General features: G+C 47.0%; 1 protein-coding gene across 1 annotated transcript in view; it reads right to left on the bottom strand.

Moving 5' to 3' along the window:
* Positions 1-386: 386 nt before the first annotated feature.
* Positions 387-21,667, bottom strand: part of TNR (tenascin R) — a 473,470-nt gene continuing 452,189 nt past the window's right edge. Inside the window, exons 19-23 of the mRNA XM_070474046.1 lie at positions 21,500-21,651; positions 19,954-20,050; positions 14,344-14,505; positions 9,826-9,989; positions 387-8,875 (exon numbers count right to left, since the gene is read on the bottom strand). Of these exons, the coding sequence (XP_070330147.1) occupies positions 8,756-8,875; positions 9,826-9,989; positions 14,344-14,505; positions 19,954-20,050; positions 21,500-21,651 (695 nt within the window). The 3' untranslated portion in view covers positions 387-8,755. The remainder of the gene's footprint in view (positions 8,876-9,825; positions 9,990-14,343; positions 14,506-19,953; positions 20,051-21,499; positions 21,652-21,667) is intronic.

Raw genomic sequence — 21,667 nt, 5'->3', positions numbered from 1 at the left:
CTGATGCTTTTTTTTTTTTTTTTTTTTTTTGCCACACGAAGTGATTTGCAGGATCTTAATTCCCTGACCAGGGATCAAACCTTGGAGCCTGGCAGTGGAAGCCTGACATCCTAACCACTGGACCACCAGGGAAGGCACCTGTACTCATAGTGTTTGAGAACCATTTGTTGGTATGAAGAAGCCCCCTGCCCCCAACCCACACATGATGGAATTGGGTCCAGCAACCCTTTCATCATCCAAAAGAGTGATTCTGGGAAGATACTTTGGCGGAAGTGATGGGTGAACCTGAGTGGTAAGGGAGGGGGTCTGGGCAGAGGCAAAGTCAGCTTCCTGGGAAGAAAGGTGCGTCTCCAGGATTCCCCACAGGACTCCACAAAAGCACATCATTCCTTCAGGATCTTTTATTAACGTATAGAAAATGTGTTTTAAAAAAGGAACTATACAGAGGCTAAAAGCAACCAGGACTAAAAATACTAGTTAACAATGGTTAACAAGCGGAGATTCCAGTCTTTGAGCTACAGTGCTGTGGAAGGGTGGGGAAGTTGGTTTGTCCTCTCCCTTCCTCTGTTTTTATTTTTATTTTAGCTCACTTAACGCCTGAGGAGTATGTACTCCATGTGTTCTTGTTTTTTACCTTTCTTCCATCTAGTCTTTCTAGTCTTTAAGTAAATGCATTTCCAGGCACAGTGTAGCTACAAAGTGAGTAAATCGGTCTTTGTTATTTTTTACCTGAAAAGGCTGTTAAAGGTTAAAACAACAAACTCAAATTTGGAGGAATTGGAGGATTTGGTGTTTGTGATTTCTCAGAACAACAGTCTAGAGACCACTGGGGTGGGTTCCAGCTGCCGAGCCCCAGGTAACAGCTCCTTCAAGGTCATGGTGACTTGCTTAGGGTACCTGGGAATTCCTAGGGCCTGGAGTGTCTTTGCGGTTGGAATAATAGGAAGGGGGAGTCTGTGTGTTAACAGTAGCTCGTGTGGATTCTGAACCTTGCTCTGTGTGTCCATGGTGTGAGTTCAGGCAACAGAGAGGGCACGGGTGGGGACAGAGGGTTGGCAGGGCAGCACTTCCCTGGCTGACATTTTTTGTAAGCCATGATATCTCTGCATCAAACAGAGAGATGTCACTGCTGCCCAATCAGCCCCAATGTGGGAGAGGACCATGATGCAGAGATCTCTCCCAGATCTATTCCTTACATATAAATGTTGTTCAAATAAGAGAAAGGGGCTCATGTCTGGAGTTTGGGCCAAGCAGTGAAAAATACAAGTTGCCAAGCACTGATTTCCCTGTAAATCCCCCAAAGTAGCAAAGAGAGCTGAGATTATAGCCACAGTCCTCCAAGCCCCTCTGCCCACTGGGAGGGGAAAGCAGGTTGGGAGACGGGTAAAGAAATCAGGGAACAAACAAAATTAATTTGGCTCCTGCCTTTTTCTAGCCTCATTCCTCAAGAATTTCCACTGATTTGTCCCTGCAAGGAACCATGAAGGTCCTAGTAACCCTGAGAGTCTGGAAGGAGGGAGCCCAAATCAGTCTTTAACTTACAGGCTTTAGTCTAAACATTTTCGGCATTTCTGCATTTGATACCAACTGCATTGGTTTGAATACATGAATAATATAATCCTTCCTCTCCCAACAAGAGTAAAACTGACACTCTAGGAGCACGTGCAACACTTATTCTGGGGTATCCCCCTTCTCAATCCTGGCCACGTCTCCTGCCTCAGTTTGAGAAGTATGACCCTGAAATTGCCTACTCTTCTAATGTTGGTTGAGACAGAGGCTTCATATTCTCCAAGGAGTGGGGTGGGGGAAATAGTGTTTGTGTTCTGGTCTTTATCTTCTCCTCCCAATCCACTGTGACCCTCTCCTTCATTTCCCAAATTTAAAAAAAAAAAGGGAAAAGGAAAAAGTTGCCAGGATGTTTCTTACTTCTGATGGTGAGGTTGAAGGTCCCCTGGAGTATGTGGCAAAAACAATGCAAGAATTCCCTTTTCTTAAAAGACAGAGAGGAGAGAGGAAGTGGCTCCTTTGTGAGGATATTAGCAAATCCGCTAAATAAATATAAAAACAGCAGCCTCATGAAGCAGCAAAAGCATGGACTTTAGAATTAGACAGAGAGCTTCCCGTTATGGTTCTACTTAGCTGCTGTGTGACTTTGGGTGTGTTACTTAATCTTCCTGTTCTTCTATTCACTCATGTGTAAGATGATTAAACTTGGGTCAAGATGTGGTGAAGATTTAACAAAGTAATAGATGTCAAGCTACTAACACAGTATCTGGAAAATAAAAGGTATATAATCAATACCATTTCTCTTAGTCTTCATTTGGGGAGCAAAAAGCCTAAGCCAGATCTAATCTCACCTCTGTTTCTAATTAGCTGTGTGAACTTGGGCAAGTTGCTAACCTCTCTGGGCTTCAGTTTCCTGGAGAATGAAATGAGAAGGATGGATTAGATGAGCTTCAGAGGCCCTTCCAGCTCTGAAGGCTCCCAACACTTGCTGTTTGAAAGCTGTGTTGAGCACATAACTGAAAAACACAAGGTCTTCCTGGGGGCTGCCAAACCAGTGATGGGAAGAAAACAATAGAAAACAGTGTGATCATCCATGCATTCGCCTCCTGGCCATGCATCTGGACCCAAACCCTCTCTCAAGGCTTTGGTGTTCCAGGCCTCCTGGGATGTCTGCACTGCCTCCCATGAACCCCTGATGCCAATGAGCCAGTGCAAGTACCTGGGAGAGTGGAACCCGTGAGACCAGAAAGGTTAAATGAATTGGAAATTTAGCAGCAGCCCAGCCTCACCACTGACAATGAGGAGCTGTTTTAGGAAGTTAACAGCAGACAGGGGTTTTTCTGAGAAAAAGGAGCTGTGTTCTGTGAATGCTCTGCCACAGCCTTATTAAGCTTGGGGAAGGAGGGAGAATTTCCGGTAGGGAGCAAGTGCAACTCTGTCCAAAGACGGCGAGGCCTGCCAAGGACATTTGGACAATGAAGTGCTGCAGGTGCGATGAAGTCATGCTTCAGGCAAGGGGTGACCTTGAAAAATTAATCAGAAATGCTGGAGATGGCACATCGGATTTGTGGCTGCTGTGAAGGAAAAGCGAGGTCCAGGCAGACAGGTGGAGCAAGCAAAGGAGGCCCCTTTGCTTCTCATTTCTGTGATGTGAAGACCACTGGTGACTTCGCTCCTCCTCGTGTGAAGTGGGTGAACAGGAGCTCCGGTGGGGGGGCCAGAACTCGAAGACTAATGCTGGTCCCTTTTCCAGGGCTCCTCACGCCTGGTCTCTATTTTGTTTGTTTGCTATTTTTACTGTTGGGCCATCTGCAGAGAGCTTGCTTTTAGTCTCCAGTGACCCATCAGCTTCTTTTTTATGTTATTTTGTGTTTTGCATTTAATTTTTTCCTTCCCAGCTGTTTCTCAAAGCTTGACGAGCCCAGCATGGATCTAAGTAAATCCAGCCCGGATACCATTAGGATGAACCCGAGCCATTTCACATTGGACCTCCACCAACACACCCATTTTCCTGGAGTTTTTTCCTTATTGTTTTTAGGAGTTTTCCTTTAGCCTGTGGGGTGCTCATTTGGTCTGGCAGTGACAGAATGCTCCAGAATTGCTGAGGAAAACTTTGTCCCATCTGTGTGGGGTTGGGTGGTAGAAACAACAAAGGTTTAGGGGTGAATTTAGTCAAAGATCTTCAGGTTCTTGGCCAAGGAACCCAGAGGTAGAACCAGAGAGAGGCTACAGGCACAGTGTAGCAGCTAGACTCATCCTTAGAGCAAAGAACCTCTCTGTCATTGTTACTGGGAGGAAAACATGCCACCCAGGGAGGCTGAATCAGCAGCTCTAGGTATCTTGAGATTTGTGCAAGAAGCAAGACTCCTAAACTTCCCAGATTCTCTACAGGCCTCTGGGGTCCCAAGGCCCTTCTTGCAGCTGTGGCAAGTTTGAGACAAGTGAAAGCAGATTACCCCACCCTCTTGGGATTACTGAAACTGAAGTGTGAATCTTTCTGAGCTTCCTGATCAAAGTTTTAAGAATGGACAGTGAGGTGCAAATATAGTTCCCCCTTTTGTTGTTGTTCAGTCACTCAGTCGTGTCTGACTCTTTGCAACCCCATGGACTACAGCACGCCAGGCTTCCCTGTCCTTCACTATCTCCCAGAGTTTGCTCAGACTCATGTCCATTGAGTCAATGATGCCATCCAACCAGCTCATCCTCTGTCACCCCCATCTCCTCCTGCCCTCAATCTTTCCCAGCATCAGGGTCTTTTCCAATGAGTTGGAAGCCCACTAGGCTCCTCTGTCCATGGAATTTCCCAGGCAAGAATACTGGAGTGGGTTGCCATTTCCTCCTCCAATGGATCTTCCCAACCCAGGGATCAAACCTAAGTCTCCTGCACTGGCAGGCAGATTCCTTACCACTGAGCCACTTGGGATGCCCTAGTGTCCCCTTTGGAGGGAAAGAAATGGAAGTAAGGAATTAGATTGAATAGGAGTCTAGTGATAAGAAAGCAAACCATAGAAAAGCACATATCTTGAGTAAGTGGTTCCACCTTTTCTGAAATTCTGAGTGGAGGGTAAAAAAAGAAAAAGAAAAATGTTTGCATGCCCCAGGAGTATTTGCAAATCCAGGCCACTAGCTAGTCTATTTCAACCCCCTCAGTTTGTTGTACCCACTGTTCTCAGAGATCCCATTTATCCTCCAGAAGAGAGGACAAAGAGGAAGTCATAAACCCTCTCTCAAATGATGCTTTTAAAAGGACTCTTTGAGAAGATTCCATAATGACCTGTTGTCCCTTAATCTATGGCTCGGTTCTGGGACTGGATTTTGAAAGTATAAATGTGATTAAAGATTGCTTGGTTTGGCACTGAACTCATTGGCAACCTTGGTTCTTCACATTTGTCTTTGAAATAACAGCTTCACTGTGCAGAGAGCTGGTGGCTTCCCAGGTGGGAGGGCATAGGTGTTGGGTATCTTACATACTCCATGAGTAGTGGAGTGGGGATCTGGTAGATGAAGGGTAGGGTGGATTAAGCTATTTCTGGAATTTTGCTTTGCATTTTCTTGCTACCATTTTTGTTGTTTCCTTTACAGATCAGTCAGCTAGTTTTCCTGGGTCCTGGTTTGGTATGAGTTTTGAAAACCTGGAGGCACTGTGTCCTCAACCCCATCATCAGAAGGTGACTGGGAGATGTCAATACCACCTTGTGGTCATGTTTAGCAAGTTTCCCTCCTCCAGTTGAAAGTGAAAGTCACTCACTAGTGTTTGACTTTTTGTGACCCCATGTACTCTTGCCTGCAAAATCCCATGGACGGAGGAGCCTGGTGGGCTGCAGTCCATGAGGTCACTAAGAGTTGGACATGACTTCACTTTCACTTTCATGCACTGGAGAAGGAAATGGAAACCCACTCCAGTGTTCTTGCCTGGAGAATCCCAGGGATGGGGGAGCTTGGTGGGCTGCCGTCTATGGGGTCGCACAGAGTCGGACACGACTGAAGTGACTTAGCAGCAGCAGCGGCAGAACTTACTATACAGTCCATGGAATTCTCCCAGGCCAGAATACTGGAGTGGGGAGCCTTTTCCTTCTCTAGGGGATCTTCCCAACCCAGGGATCGAACCTAGGTCTTCTGCATTGCAGCTGAACCACAAGGGAGTCCAAAAGCCAGCAGGAGTTTTCCACAAATTTGTTGTCTCTTCCCTACCTCTGCTCCTTCACCGTCCAGAAATAAACTTGGAGGAAGTGTTTACTGCGTTCGAAATTATCTGATGGGGAGATGCAAGAAGAAGAAACTGTTTGGGTCTCGGGTCTAGGTGGTGAGCCTATTGAGGTCACTGGTAGGGTGTTTTCTTCTTTTTTATAAGCACATATCCTGATGTGTCTGCCGTTAAACTGCTTCTGAGCAGAGTCCACCGCTATTCCTTCTGAGTCCCTTGAAGGAAACTGTGGTGTGTGAGGGTGAGCTCTTTCTGACTATTGTTTCCTGGATCCATCTTTGGGGAGGGCGCAGGTGCTTGGAGGAACAGGATAAGCAGGAATCCATGAGTCATGTTATGAAGCTTTGAGTCCAGTTGATCATGGGCCTTGGGGAGATACTGAGGTACAGTGTCTCTTAAAAATGGTGAAAACTTGTGAGAAAATCACTCTACCTAATAAAAGGAATCTATAAATCCTTTTTATAGAAAGTTAGGTGAGCTAGTCTTTGAAGTTCCTTTCTTTGCTTTGAAATTCTTTAACAGGAATCTAGGCAATGCTGCTGATACTATTTATAAAGATGTTCCATAGGGTAAAATTGTTCCAGTAGAAGACAGATTTTGGTTCCCATTGATGTTTCTTGGCTTTCACCTGAATTGACAACATGAGGACCCATCATCTTTTCCCATCTCAGTTCCCTCGATGAGGTGGGCTGTACTCGTATCACCCGGGACCCCAGGTTCTGCTTTTATGGACAAAATGAATCCAGCCACTTCCTTGGCAGTCTTTTCTGCAATATTTTCGTGTGTATGTGTGTGTGTGGCTGTGTTATGTACATGTGTATATGTTTTACTGATGACTTCAGAATCAGATTTTCTTTTTCTGTCTCTTTCATAAAGCAGGGCTTCTAGTGAATTTTCATTACTTAGTTGTGCTTGCTCACCAATGCCAATTTTCATGTTCAGATCAGAGACTAGCCTTACTGACCATCAGAACTGACAGGGAAGTTTGAAGCCGTTCTAGTCTCATTCAACCAGATAAGGAAACTGAAGCCCCAAGAGGTGAAACAATCTTCCTGAAGTCATAGCGCCAAAACACAGCAGAGCCCACCCCTGAGACCCCAGGTTCCACATTCAACAAGCTTCCTGCTGTTCATTGGGCTCCCACTCTCTAGCTAAATCTTAATTACCGGGTTTCTTGAAAGGATTTTTTCTGTTTCTTCTTCCTTCCCCCTAGTTTTTTGAAGCCCATGGTGAACTGAGAAATGGGAATGTCACCTCCATTTCCACCCCTGGTCTGGCAGTCACACCCACACCATGGCAGTGAACAAGACCTTGAAGATCTACTAAAGGGAGAGGGCAAGGGGCGACTGACTCCATCCTCGTTACATCAGAAATGTGGTTGTCAGCCTGGGGGACTGTCCTTCCCTGCTTAACATAGCTCAGTTACACTGTGCATGTTTCCATTAGAAAATTGCCAACTCTCAGGCTCATCCAGTGATTGGCTGGGAAAGGCTCAGGATGCCTCAGTTTGACTAAAGGTGGATATTACAAAACAACCAAACCTGAGGCCTCAAGGAAAAATTGAGAGGAGGAAACAAGTGGCTGGGGAGACTGGGAATGAATTTTGGCAGACACCACAGGAATGCTTGTAGCTGACATTTGGTTGGAGAAGTTGAAGGGTCATGGCTTTAGAGCCTCCAGGTCTCTTGGGTGTAAAAATCAAATCATGCTAGTGAAGAAAGCACATCTCATAAAAGGGGAGGTAGGCCCATACTTTTCCCCTATTCACCTTTGGATTTCTAGATGTAATTTCCTCTGGCACTTTTCATTTTTCCTCTCAAAGGCAGAATAATAAAAGAAGATGGAGAAAGGCTTCTTGTGAGCTCACCTCATTAAGGAGGTCATTCCTGTTTCTCACTGGACCAAAAGAAAGAGGAGAAAACTGAAACCCAAACCCTGAAATTCCACCTCTTCCCAGAGATTATCAGTCAGGGGAATGGCTGGCTGGTCATATAACTTCTCCTGACTCTTATTAAGCCGCCTGCCCTAAGGAGAGCTTGGCTGAAATGAGAGCCTCAGAATTGAGGCTTTAGTTTGCAATTCAGGAAAAAGAATCCATGACAAATAGGACCAGAATTAGAGAAAATGGAGCTAGGTGGGATCTATGTTCCCCACGGAACCTGTGATCTCAATGACAGGTTCCGAGGGGAACCCAGACCTGTTTCTTCTGCCTTTTCCTCAGTGCCTGACCCCAAAGTGCTATGAACCGTAACTCTCTCCACCTCCTAGCTTCAAAGAAAGTTGACCTGAGGGAGGGGGCAGGGACTTATGACCCTCGGGCACATGGCCACTGTGCAGCCCAGGCCAGGTGTAAGCAACACCTTGGGAACTAGAATCCATAACAGTGGCTGGGCTTGTGAGGCCACAGGGGATCTTAAGGTAGGATGGAAGTGGGCAAAGGATGGGTTGGCTGGAAAATAGGCCCTTCCTCTTGAAAGGTGACAGAGGACACTTGGCTGGTAAGACTAAGAACGTTCAATGAGAATCTTTGGCCCATTACCAAGGACTTGGGTTGTTGGGACAGGGTGAGGTTAAAACATTTCCTTTTAAGGGGACTTGTTGGCAAAGCTCTCTTGCTGGGGCTTCTTCTTGGGACTGGTGTGAGAACCCAGCCACCGAAGGCAGTGACCAGAGCTCGGTTCCTGGAAGTTAAGGGCATCTCAGAAGGAGGGCAGGAAAGAAGGCACGTGCCTGTCACCGATCTGACTCCACGATCTGGTTTTGAGTTGGTCTTTTAAGAAAATGTCTCACTGTTCCTCCTTGGTGGGAAAAGAGGGGATGGTTAGGGATGGCTGGGTAGGAGGGAGCATGGAGACTGAGGGGCAGGCCCGGAGGCAGCAGAAACCACGAGCTGCTGATTCTCAACTGGTTCCTGCTACATCCTGCTTCCTTCAAACACTCTTAACATGTTGCAAAGCACATTACTATGTCCCCCACCCCTTGTTTCATATTATAAAGTACAAACAAATGACAGAAAAGGTCAGTTGGCTCGCAGCCGCCCACTGCTTAGAACTGCAAGGACCGCCGTTTCCTCCCTGCCACGAGACGGTGGCTGTATGGGCGCATCTTCATCTCCACGAAGGGGATAGAGAACTCATGGCCTTTCCAGTGGTACCAGTTGATCCCCTGGGAAGGAGAAAGATGAGCATGTCAGATCACCTTTCCCCACTCAAGGGAACTCCCAGCCTGAAAAGAAAGAGGGTGCTGGCTGAGAGTGGGGAATCCAAGATGAACATTTAGCCCTTTTCCATTAACATGAAGCTTTGTGGCTGAGTTCCCTCCCCCTACCAAAAGGGCAAAAAACCCAGAGATTTTTGTTTTTCTAGCTTTTCTCTTTAGGCATGCTTGTGGTCTGGGCCTATATTAGGAATGTGTAGCAGGTCTTTCCTTATCACTGGCTTTCTGGTTTGGGCTTTCAGGATTTGCATGCACCAGTAAATTTGAATTTCAGATTCCCAACAGTATAGAAGCATTCTGAAGAGCATAACTGCTTTTGACGGCCCACTCCTGATGGGAGCGTTAAGTGGTTTCCATCTATCAGGTAACCAGCCATCTTGGTTTGCCCAGGACGAAGGGGTGCCCCTGGCTGCTAGCCTTTCCTGTGCTAAAACTGGAGAGGTCCCAGTTGGCCACCCTACCACCCAACCCAGCCGATGGGTACGTGGTCTCCAGTGGGGAGACACGGTCTCATTGACACTGCTATTCCTGCTCTCTCCCTTCCTAGGATACTTCTTTGGATGAAGCTGGGCCTGTGAAGTGGTCCCTGAACTTGAGAAGCTCTTCACAGGATATCCTAGAGGAGGAAACGAAATGGGACTTGACTTTTCGTCAAAGTTTCTCTGGGTGAGTTCTAGCTCCCGAGTCCAGGTGTGTTCCCCATTTCTTCCTCTGGCTTTGACTCTGCCCTGCTCTTATCTCAGTGTCTGCATTATTTCCTTCTTTATAATAGTCTGTTCTCAACACTCTGAGTGTATCTTTTTTAAAGGGAAATGCAAGGCCCACCTGTGCACTTCGAACGTGAAGCTAAGGCACGTGGGCTGCATGGCTCATCTATGCAGCGGCAGAGTTTCACCCACCTGACTGTGCCTGGACTCGCCGTATTTCCCGTTGAGGTTGGTCCGGTGGCAGTTCTTATACCACCAGGCCCCCTTGTATGACATGGCACAGTTGGTAACTGCTATGTCATTGTCTCTGTCCTCCGTAGAGAATGGGCGGCCTTGATGGTAGCTGAGAGAGTCCCCTGGGGAGAAAAAAAAAAAACACGTCCTTGAAGCTGTCCAATCTGTCATTTTTTGTCACAACGTTCTGGACATTTGACCCAGGCCCAACAAACCTGGCGTCTGCTTAAGAGACCTTCCGCTTACCTCTCTGTGTCTATTCAATTTCAGCCTGGCTATACTGAGCTCTTTCTCCACGAACGCCTGGGGTCCACTACATCTGTGCTGCTCTCTCCAACTCAGTTCCTCATTCCCCTGACCTTCTGCTCAGAACTCTGTCCATTCAGCTCCACCTCACCATTCCTGTCTGTTTCCACCAGGCCAGCATTGGGACACAGGCATGGATGGCTCCTTGTGTCTCAGAGGAGGCAGTGATGAGTCATGCCGCCCTGGCTAATCTGGGTCACCACCATGCAGCCTGGTTTTCCCCATGGCTCATCAGGCCTTGGTCACATCCAGTATCCCCTTGTTCAGAACTAGGGTCCATGTGTGAAGAGGGGCATTAGCTAACTGGAGTTTCTGTCCATAGGAAGCAAGATGATAAGAAAATCCTAACCATGTTAGAGGAGAAGTGATTGGGAAAACCAGGGCTGTATCTTGGGGAAAAGCAGACTTGCAAGGGGAGACAAGGTTCTAGATCACCGACTCCAAATATTTGATGGGTTATTTAGTAAACAAAGAACTCCACCAAACAGATACTCTTTGGAGAAGTATGAGGACCAGTAGGTAGAGACTGTGAAGTGGCGTATTTTGGCTCAATGTGTGAGGAGGAATCACCTAAATATTAGCGCTGTTGATAAATGGGATAGACTACTTGGAAATATGGGGAGATCTCTATTTTTAGAAGCTGGAGATTTTCTTTTTGGGATGTTGTGTAGGCCACTTATATGAACTGAGTGTTTGAAGTGAGGTATCAGACCGTAATTAATTTATAACTATTGGCCAAACCTCTGGCAGAATTTGTGGTTAGAGATGTTGTGAAGGGGTTCATGCCATTGAATGACTGTTGTCGTAGATGCATCCAAGGTCACTTTAAGCCAGGGGAACTCATCGCTCTGATCCTGTGGCTTCCTGAGTCCACACTCACAGTAGCCACTCAATGCCTCCAAGTGCTTCTGGTCACAATTTAATTCTTAGGAGGATGGTCTTTCTTTTATAGGGAAGCCTGGTCCATTCAGGCCAGCTTTGTCCCTAAGTACATATGTCATTATTTCTATCCCATCCTTTTTATCTCCCTCTCTCAGTCTCTAAACAAACCAGGCTTTGTCTCCACTCAGAGATGATCCCACCGACCTGCAACTCATTCTTTCCCATCTCTTCCAGGTCCTGGAGAAAGCAGAAAAGAGTTCTTACTTTTCCTTTTTTCATATAGATACAGATAGAGATAGATATATATTGATATTTTAGCATTTTCATCTCTTCTCACCCTAACTCATACTCAATCCCTGTCTTAAAAAAATCCTGACTTAATCCTACTTTCTAGAGACTCTTTCTTTACCATCAGTCCCCTGACTATGTTGTCTCTACCCACGTTTCTATCTTCTCATCTCCTGCTTATCTCTCTAACCTAGAAGCTGCCCTCCCTGGGAACTATTCCCTCCTCACTCCCTGGGCACTATTCTCTCCTGTTTCCACTTTGGATATTGCCTGCTGCTGTCTCAGATATGATCCTGATGTTGGTCTTTGTCTCCTCCCCAGATCTGGCCCCCTTCCCATTCCTGCTTCATAAATCCACCTCATATGTTCAGTCCATCACCTAAGTCTTGGTTTTTCTCTCTCAAACTGCTGTTCAGATTTATACTTTTCTCTCAACTCCTAAGAGCAGTCAAGGCTCCTGTGATCTCCTACCAGGATTAATGCAGCAGGTCCAGCTGGCCTCTGTTCTTAACTCAGGTTTACTTTATCGTATTTATGGATCTTCCTAAAGCTCCACGTCCACTGTGTCACTTAGGACCCACCATGGCTCCCCACTGCCCACCGTATTAAGGTAGGACCCCTCTGTCCCCTTGGCTTCAAGGCCCTTCAGGGTCTGACTCCACCTTACTCCACCTGGCTCCTTTCTGTTCTCTGAACTCACACCCTGTCCTGGGCAGCCAGGTCCTCTGCACTTGCCCTCCCTCCACACTAACAGCTCCTTCTGTGACTTCTCCCCCAAGATTTTCTTTCCTTGGAATGTTTGCCTTCCCCTTGGGATCCCAGCCAAATGCTGCTGCTTTCATGAAGCCTTCTTCAACTTCCCAGACCCCCTTTCTCTGAATGCAGGTTAAACTGGAAGTGAGTACCATTCATTTTGTGGTGAGTTGCTTCCACACTGTTTCTTTTTCAGATGGAAGTTTAGTTCTTGCAGAGGTCATGCCTTATGCTCCTTATGAGTCCTCACAATTCGCATGATGAACTTTTAGAGGTTTCTCAACAACCTTTTAGCCATAATTTGACTTGTAATGTTCAGCTCCAATTCAATTAAGAGTCCTGGTTAGAGACTTGGATTTTTGCAGACTTGAGAACAATGGAGATGGGAGAAGGGACTGAACTTGGCATTGAAGGCCACAGAGGCCACTGTTCTAGTGGGGCCAATAAAGATGAGCAACATGCAAGATAAAGGCCAGGGGACTTGGGCAATAGTAAATGCCAGAGAGAGGATGGCTCCTCCTTCCTGGAGACCTTCCAGTCTGGAAAGAACCACCATTGTGTGAAGTTGTTCAGAGAAGGGGCCTACATAAGCCTAGCTTCTCATCGTTTGAAGAAGATGAACTGGATATTTGACCTAAGAGGTCAGATCGCAATTCATTTTTGATGATTGGCCAAACTGTTGGTGGGACTTGCCTCTGAAATGTGACAGTAGGGCATAGTCCAACAGCTGTGAGCTCCATGGGGTCCAGCATGAGACAGAGCTACACAGAGACTGCAGAAGGAGGGCCCCAGTTCGACAGGTAAGAGCGCAGTCTGGGGGTGCTGAGGAGGAGGGAGGGGGGTCAGCCATGTGAGCAAGTGGGAGGGCTTGCTTGTCTTTCTGCGGGAGAAATAAGAGCAGATTCTGCAGGCACGATTCTAATCTTGGGGAGTGGTTGGTATCAGGTTATTTCTGAAATGACTTGGTCCGACATTTTGTGTCACATACTCCATTTCAAATGACTATTTTACATCCAAAGTGTGGGAAAATTGGATCTTTTATTGGGGCACTTTGGGCAGGTCTGATTGTCCTGGGGAATGATCTCTCATGTGAAAAACAACAGGGGGAAGCATGTCTTCTCTTTGGAGTAATGACACCTGGTTGAGCAGAGAAATGACTGAGCAGATGCAGTCGTGGGAGAGGCAACGCTTTGATGATCTTCTTAATTCCAAGAGTCTTAAAAATGTTGCTAAGTTTATACCCTAGCATTTAGCTATATAATTGGAGTTAATGAAAAGACCAATAACTCCATGTACCAAATAGTGGAATATGTGGCAAAACAGGTTTTAGGATAGGTACTAGAAGGGAACTTAGGAAATAGATTGGCAGAGCCTAAGAATCAGATTGGGCTATGATGTCCTGATAAAACTCTTAATGCAACAGAGCTTATAGAGATGGTTGTTGTACTTAGTGAAAGTGTCATAAAATCTACAGAAAACGTGACCATGTATGGGTTCTTGTGGAAGACTGAAAAGAGGTGGCCCGTGGGGGGACATGTAGCACTGTTGTTTGTTCCCTGATGGAGGTGTGATGAAGACTGCTGATAGAGGAGGGGACAGCTCAGAATGGGGCATCTGTCTTATTTTCATTAGTTCAAAGATGATTTTCCTAGCTGTCATTGCAGGGGAGATTTCTATCCAGACAATAGATGATTATGCTTTCACAGGATGAGAGCCCATATTGACTAATCTAGACAAGAAAAATAATCCTTCACCCTCACATGGTAGTTTTTTTTAACTTCAAAAAGCACTTTCACTCTATTTATCACATTATTTTTTCTGTCCGCTCTGTGAACTAGGGCAGGCATCATTATTAAGATTTTCCAGATGAGGAAACTGAAGTGCTTGAGAAATTGATTGCAGGTCACCTGAGTGATGAGGAGCTTGCGTGCGTGCCAAGTCCCTTCAGTCATGTCTGACTCTTAGCAACCTTATGGACTGGAACCCGTCAGGTTCCTCTGTCCATGGGGTTCTCCAGGCATGAACACTGGAATGCATCATCATGCTCTCCTCCAGGGGATGGTTTCAATCCAGGTGGGGGGCAGCCTGGACCAGAGCCAGTGCTTCCAGCCCACCACCCTCCTCCTCGGCCAGCAGGGACTTCACCTCTGTGGGCGCTGCTGTGACTGCCCAGAGCAGCTCAGGCCTAGAGTGTGGGGTCCTACTGCACGCCCACTACCCCTGGGCACTGATTGGGGGCTGGGGTACCTGCGGTGCCGTTGTAACCTCCCAGGCGGAGTTTGTACAGGCTTCTGCTGTCCTCAACAGAGAACCTGTCGTAGGAGGCGAAGGCGGCCTCCTGCCCGTCACGCATGTCCACACGCAGCTCGTAGCGGCCCTGGGACGTGATCCTGTGTATATTGTCCAGCCCTGTGGAGAGGAGCCAAGAACGCAGTAAGCCTGGCTGCAGTGGCTTCGGACATGGGTGGCAGAAGGTGACTGTGGCCTCCAAACAGATGTTCTGGGAAAAGGAGTACTGGGATTGCTTTTGCGTTTAGCCCTTCCCAGGTGGTTATCAAACAGACCCTTGTTGTTGCTGTTTGTTGCTAGGTCATGTCTGACTCTGTGACCCCAGGGACTGTAGCCCTCCAGGCTCCTCTGTCCATGGGATTTCCCAGGCAAGAACACTGGAGTGGGTTGCCATTTCCTACTCCAGGGGATCTTCCCGACCCCAAGACTGAACCTGCATCTCCTGCACTGGCAGGTGGATTCCTTACCACTGAGCCACCAGGGAAGCCCAATCAGACCTTACCAGACCCCAAATTTCCTCCTGCACAAAAGCCACTTAGTTCTGCTGGTGAGTTCCCACTGCAGGTCAGCTCAGGGGTCCTGCCATCAAGTGTTGACCCAGTAACCAACAAGCCCTGAGCCATAGGATTCCTGGCCTAGTCCCCCTATCACCTCCCATTCCAAACCACAGTGTGGGTTGAAAATGATGAGCAGCATCATTGGGGTGTGACTCCTTTGGTGTGAGTGATAGGAAGCACGAGGTAGGAGCACTGATCAGGGGAACTCAGAGTGGACCCTCGGGGTCCAGAGGACCTGCACATCCTACCCAGTAGCCTGGGAGGGGGCTCCATCCACCTTTAATTACACTGCCCTTCCTGTTCTCTGCCTCAGCCCTCCTGAGACTCCCATAACCATGTCAGAGAACATTGTCCCCTGTCTCCTGACACCAGTTCCTGTCTCTCGGATCTACCTGTTATATCTTTGCACTGCCACATCTGCACTCGTCTATCTGGTCAGTCACGCACCCTCCCCGCCAACGCCGGCCCCACACCCCTGGCCCTCCCGCCACTGTCTCCTTGGCCTCTAAGCTTCCTAGCCTTTGATCTATAGGTGCAAACCCCAGGAGGCCAGAGTTAGGCAGAGTACAGATCCTTTTTGGTGATATTTTCCCATGTGCATTCTCTTTTCTCTTTTCTCTGGCTGGCTGTGCTCTGGATCTTTCTGATTCTGACCTCCCTGCCCAGAATTTGAACTGCCCCTGCCCCCACATTCCTGGTGATCTTGGAGTCCTCCTGATTTCCACTTGCTTACTGAACTGGGGTCCTCTTGCTTTGCTGTGACATTTGATATCTATCAGAGTACACCATGATTTAGAACTGAAAAAATTGCAGATGGAAGGGAATTTAGAAATTACTTAGGCTAGTCTCTTTGTTTTGTTGAAAACGTGGCTGAAGTCCAGAGAGGTGACATGGCTGATGGCGGGTCACCTGGATCTTTCTGTTTGTTTCCCTGTCCTGTTTGAGAGTTAAAGCCTTATGTTAATTATATATTATATGTTATATAACTGTTTGCTGTTTGCCAGGTTACTGGTACCCTACACTTGGCTTGTGATGCGGTGGATCCTGGTGGTGCCCTGCCCAGATGCCCTTTAACTGGTCAGTGGACATAACCCCCAGTTGCTAACAGCTCACAGTTGCCTCCTTGGATTATTGCCCAAACAGGAGTTGCTTCACTCTGGAAGTTACCCTCTCCCTCCCCCATGCTTTGGGGCTGAGCCCTATCAATGCCTGATGTGGGAGGGGGGGCTACCAAATCCCAGCCCCCTTACCTCACTGGGGACCAACTCAGTTCATGCTCTAGAGCTTCCCTGAGGATCAGACTGATGCTAAATCTCCCATCAAGATCACATTGTTAAACTTCTCCCTGCTCTATCCTGTTTCCCCCACCCACTTCTGAGAGTACTCGCCCAATAAATGAACTGAACAAGAATCCCAGTGTCAGACTTTGCTTCTAGGGAACCCAGCTCACAACATAAACCATGGGTCAGAGTGTTACCCCTCACCTGAGAACTCACACTATACATCACCAGGCTGTGCTTCTACTTTAGAGCCCTCCCTGGCTCCCTCTTACGTATGGTGTTAATGCAAAACTTCCCTTCCCCACTTTAGGGACCATAACACACCTTCGTTCAACCCACCTTACCTCATTTTCTTCTTTCCCTGAGCTGCATCTTTGCTCTGATTGGATGGTTTGTCATTTTCCCGTGTGCTCATGTCAACGGGATCCCTGCCTTCCCTCTTTTCTTGTCCTCCTCCCTCCTTCATCCCTCTTACTCACCTCTCAATGCCTTCGCCGACTCTTCCCTCTCTGAATATCTGTGGCCTAGTTCATAGATGAGTACAGTGTTTCTGAGCATGAGAGGGCATCTCTGATGATATGAGAAGTAATTGGGGAATGTGCTTAGTCGTGTCCGACTCTTTGTGACCCCATGGACTGTAGCCCACCAGGTTCCTCTGTCCATGGGATATTCCTGGCAAGAATACTGGAGTGGGTTGCCATTTCCTCCTCCAGGGGATCTGCCTGATTTAGGGATCAAATCCGCATCTCCTGAACCTCCTGCATTGGCAGGTGGATTCTTTACCACTGAACCACCCGGGAAGACATTTTTGGAGTAAGGAATGAATAACTTTAAACGTGTAGGGAGAAAAGTATTTCCAAATTCTGTCTCTTTCTCCATAGATGGAGGGGAAACCTTAACCCTGATTCTAACTGTTCCTTTCAGTCTGGATCTAGTACTTTGTGCATATTCACTGGAAGGACTGATATTGAAGCTGAAGCTCCAAGCAACACTTTGGCCACCTGATGCAAAGAGCTGACTCATTGGAAAAGACCCTGATGCTGGGAAAGACTGACGCAGGAGGAGAAGGGGACGACAGAGGATGAGATGGTTGGATGCCATCATCAACTCGATGGACATGAATTTGAGCAGACTCTGGGAGATAGTGAAGGACAGGGGAGCCTGGCGTGCTGCAGTTCACGAAGTTGCAAAGAATCAAATATGACTTAGCGACTGAACAGCAACAACAACAAAAACTTTGTGGTTTAACACTCAACACTTTCTAATCTCCATTTTTACACCACCAGCACCAGCAACAACTGGCATTTAATATTTTTGCTGTTTTCATTGCATTTATTTTTAAGATTCCCTTTTATTTATGGCACATGATGACTAGCTTTCTGTTTTTGGCAATGCTGTGATGTTTCTTTCTCAAAAGAATAGATTTCATTTTTAAAACGTGATACATAGGGACTTTCCTGGTGGTCCAGTGGTCCAGATCCCAAGCTTCCAATGCAAGGGGCCAGGGTTCAGTCCCTGGTCAGGAAATTGGATCCCATATGCTGCAACTGAGGATCCCATGTGCTACACCTGGGACCCAGCACAGCCAAGTAAATAATTTTTTAAAAAAGTGATATATAGAAAATTAAAGTGTGTGAGAGTTCAGATGTTTCCCAGAAGTGACTGTGGTGTCCAGTGGCTGAGGTTGGGTAAGCATGAACACTGTCTGCTGTGGGCACATCGATGTCTGTGCTTTACACTCACCTCCCAAGTTGCCTGCAAACTCTTAGAAGGCAAGGATGTTTTCCTCTTCACTTCTCTTTCCTTTTATAATGTGATTTTTACCTTCTACTTTTATTTATGTATTTGTTTGTTTTTTTACCTTCTAATTTTATTACATTCATCAGCAAATACAGATCGGGGCATCTAACAGGCACTCAATAAATTCTTATAAATTGAGTGATTGATTGGTATCTACACTTTAGGTACCTACTATCTTCAGCCACTGTGATAGGTAATGAGGTTGAAAACGAATATGGTTAGGTCCCAGGCCTGAAAGAAGTTTACATAGTATAGTTAAGAGAGACAGAGAGAAAATCAGACACTGATTTGGGCCACAAAAGAGAGAGACTGCTCCTGCAGGCAAAGTTAGAGAAAAATGGATAGGATAGGTCCTACTGGGGAAGAGGAGGTTAGTTGAGGCTTTGAATATGCAGAGAAGCACAGCAAGGTGTATGGGGGTGGGGCAGAGTTGATAGGCTGAGGTTCCTTGCAAAGGAAACATTAGTGATTCTAAGGCTTTGGAGTCTGGGGAAAGGGAGGGATGAATTGGGAATTGGGAGTTAACAGATATACACTGCTGCTGCTGCTGCTAAGTCTCTTCAGTCGTGTCCGACTCTATGCGACCCCAGAGATGGCAGCCCACCAGGATCCCCCGTCCCTGGGATTCTCCAGGCAAGAACACTGGAGTGGGATGCCATTTCCTTCTCAGATATACACTACTATATACAAATATTGTATTGGCTAAAGAGTTTGTTTGGGTTTTTCCATACTACCTTGCAGAAAAAATCCAAACAAACTTTTTGACCAACCCAATAGATAAACAATAGGACCTACTGTATATAGCACAGGGAACTATATTCAATATCTTATAATAACTCATAATGGAAAAGAATCTGAAAAAGAATAGATATATGTGTTTATGTGTGTATGTATAACTGCATTATTTTGCTGTATACTTGAAACACTGCCAATCAATTATACTTCAATAAGAAAATGTTTGGAGTTTGGTGTCAGTTGGAGGGTGTAGGGAAGAGGAATGGGGCTCTTGGCAGTGGGGAGCAGGCCCAAGAGGAGGACCTTGTACCATAGCTAAGGTGCTGGTGATGGGGACTCATTTAAAAGTTCTACAAATGGGGCTAGCCATTGCTCAGATTTTGGCATGAGGGAGGTGGTTCTAGTGGCCATGTAGACAATGGTTGATCCAGGAGGCAGAAGGCCAGTTACAAGGTTCTTATATGAGGGTCCAAGAGAAAGATGGTGAGGCTGAGTGGGAGACAGAGAGGAGACCACAGATATAGAAGGCAATTATCACCTTTCCTTGGCCTCCCTTCATGATCACTGTGAAAATCTAACAGGGAGATGCAGGGAATAATAAATGTACTGCCTTCTGGAACCGGCTCCTCTGCCATCTGCCTGGGTCGGGTGTGTGTTTACCTTCTCACACCAGTTCGGTTCTCAATCTACACCTCCCACTTGGGTCAGACCTCTAGGAAATTGCCGGTCACCTCTAATGTCATTTTCATTTTTTCCTTTTCCATCCCAAGTCAGGTAATAATATCCCTCCAAGGAACAAGGTCTGAGTGACTGTCTCATTTTCCTCCTGGCCTGCAGGCTGGCTGGCTGATGCCTGGCTTCTGAGAGATGACCAGCCAGCCTATTGCTCCCTCTGCCCCCTTCCCCCACCAGGCAGCTCACTCCCTTTGGAAAAGCTGCCTCACGTCAAGACCCATCAGCATAAGAGACTATTAATGAGGATGGGAAGAGACAGAGCAAAGAGAAAAATACCACAACAAGATAAAAACGGATCAATAGTGGAGCCAAACAGAGCATGAGGTACTGAAAGCAATTCACGAGCTGTCAACTTCTCAACAGACCCAGGGTTTCTGATAATCCCAGATGGACACAGAAAGGAGAGAGACAGACAAAAAGCCGGAGTGGTGTTCCAAGGGAAACAAAAAAGGAGGCGTTACCCAGCCAAAATTCATCCTCCAGGTTCCCAAAGCCAACACGGTACTCAGCCCATCTCCGGAAAAAATCAGTTTGACCATTCTGCCGCCTCTGGAATACCTGTGAAGAAAGAGGGAGACAAATGAAAAAAAAAATGCTAAGGAAAGTAAACTCCAATGAGTAAAACTGCTGTAACTGAGTTTTATATCTGCAGTGACAGACACTCAGCTAAGGACCACTGCAGCAGAGAGCTCGGTGTTTGCACGGTGGTCATGGCAGGAGATGCTCGGAGCCCTTCTCCGAAGCACAGGGGCCCTTGATGAATAGGCTGGGGTGTGACGTTGACACTAATTTGCACGCCTGCAATGTAGAAAGGATTCAGGATACATATCAAACCGCTGATAGTCAAGGGAAATAGGCTAGGCTCTCAAATCCATCTTTTCACACCATGGCATACAGCAGAAAGCATTTTTCACCAGAAGAACAGGACCCATTTCAGATCAGCCAGTAATGTCATCATCTTGTTTCAGGCAAAGCAAGTGTGTATCATTCACTTTCCGAGCTGTTTAAGTGCTAATTTCATTTAACCTCCAATACATCAGCCTCAACTTCAACTTCCAGTTATGCTTTAAGAAGAAGGCACAAATATGTCAGAAACATAAAAGAAAAACATCTCCCAAGAGTGACTGTTTTGAGCCCAGCCACCATTTGACTCCATTCAACAACTATCCATTTGGCACTGTGAAAAATCTAGCATGGTGTGTTGGTGCTGGAGGCGGGATCCTCAGGAGGAAGGGGGGTGGAGAGGTTGGGTTTCCATCTGCACTGACTCAGCTAATGCTGGGCTGCTTTCCGGCCAGGCTGCCAGAACTCCATCTGCATAGTGGCCTGCAGTGATGTGTGAGGCCGTTCGCCAGGCTGCCCATTCTCTTCTCTCTCTACTGCCCTTATCGGACATGGGAGGAGGGTGATAGGAAATGGACTCTCTCTTTTCCTCACCACTTCTGCTCCCTGAAGACTATGGGGAAGAACTAGAGAGGTCAGGAAAGGATGAAGACAGGGGGTGGCCTTTGTAAAAGAGGTGGCGATCCACGTTCTATCCCTTAACTACTTTGCCGTATGTGATTCTCCCATAGAAAGATAGTGATCACCTCCCCATAGAGACTTCCCTTCTCCTACGAGGGACTCACCTCCTCTATTTCTTTATCATAGCTGCAGTCTTCAGCAGGCAAGACCCCTGGGCCTCTCTGAGCTACTTCTCCCTTTCCCTGGCACCCTCCTGCATGAACTATCTCCCCAGAAGGAGTCATTTTCCTGGGTCCCCCTTTCTTGGCTGGACCACTGCAGCCTCATATTCTTATTCCTTCCTCTGCCTGGTCAAACCTGTGATAGGGCTGCTGAACAAGGGCCCTGAGGATGATGCAGAGCTCCAGAGTGGACCTGTGGGGCGGGGGGAGTGGATGAAAAAATGGCCAAAGCATAGTGAAGTGTGGATGGATGGGTGCCGAGCCAGGTGGATGGAAGCACCAAGGATGCTGGCGTGCCCAGAGAACAGCCATAGGTACTTACAATCCAGCCACCCCCATCGGTGGTCATGTCGCAGTACACCTGTAACTTCTGGCTTAGCTCTCCGTTGAGGAAGATGGTGTAAACCCCACTCAGAGTGTCTCCATTCATCAAATGCTGGGCACAGTCTTGAGGATGAGGGAAGACCCGGCCCCCTGCACAGGAAAAGAG

This window comes from Odocoileus virginianus, chromosome 11 (genome assembly GCF_023699985.2).
Source record: "Odocoileus virginianus isolate 20LAN1187 ecotype Illinois chromosome 11, Ovbor_1.2, whole genome shotgun sequence".
NCBI classification, from domain to species: domain Eukaryota; kingdom Metazoa; phylum Chordata; class Mammalia; order Artiodactyla; family Cervidae; genus Odocoileus; species Odocoileus virginianus.
This window is presented reverse-complemented; position numbering and strand designations above follow the sequence as displayed.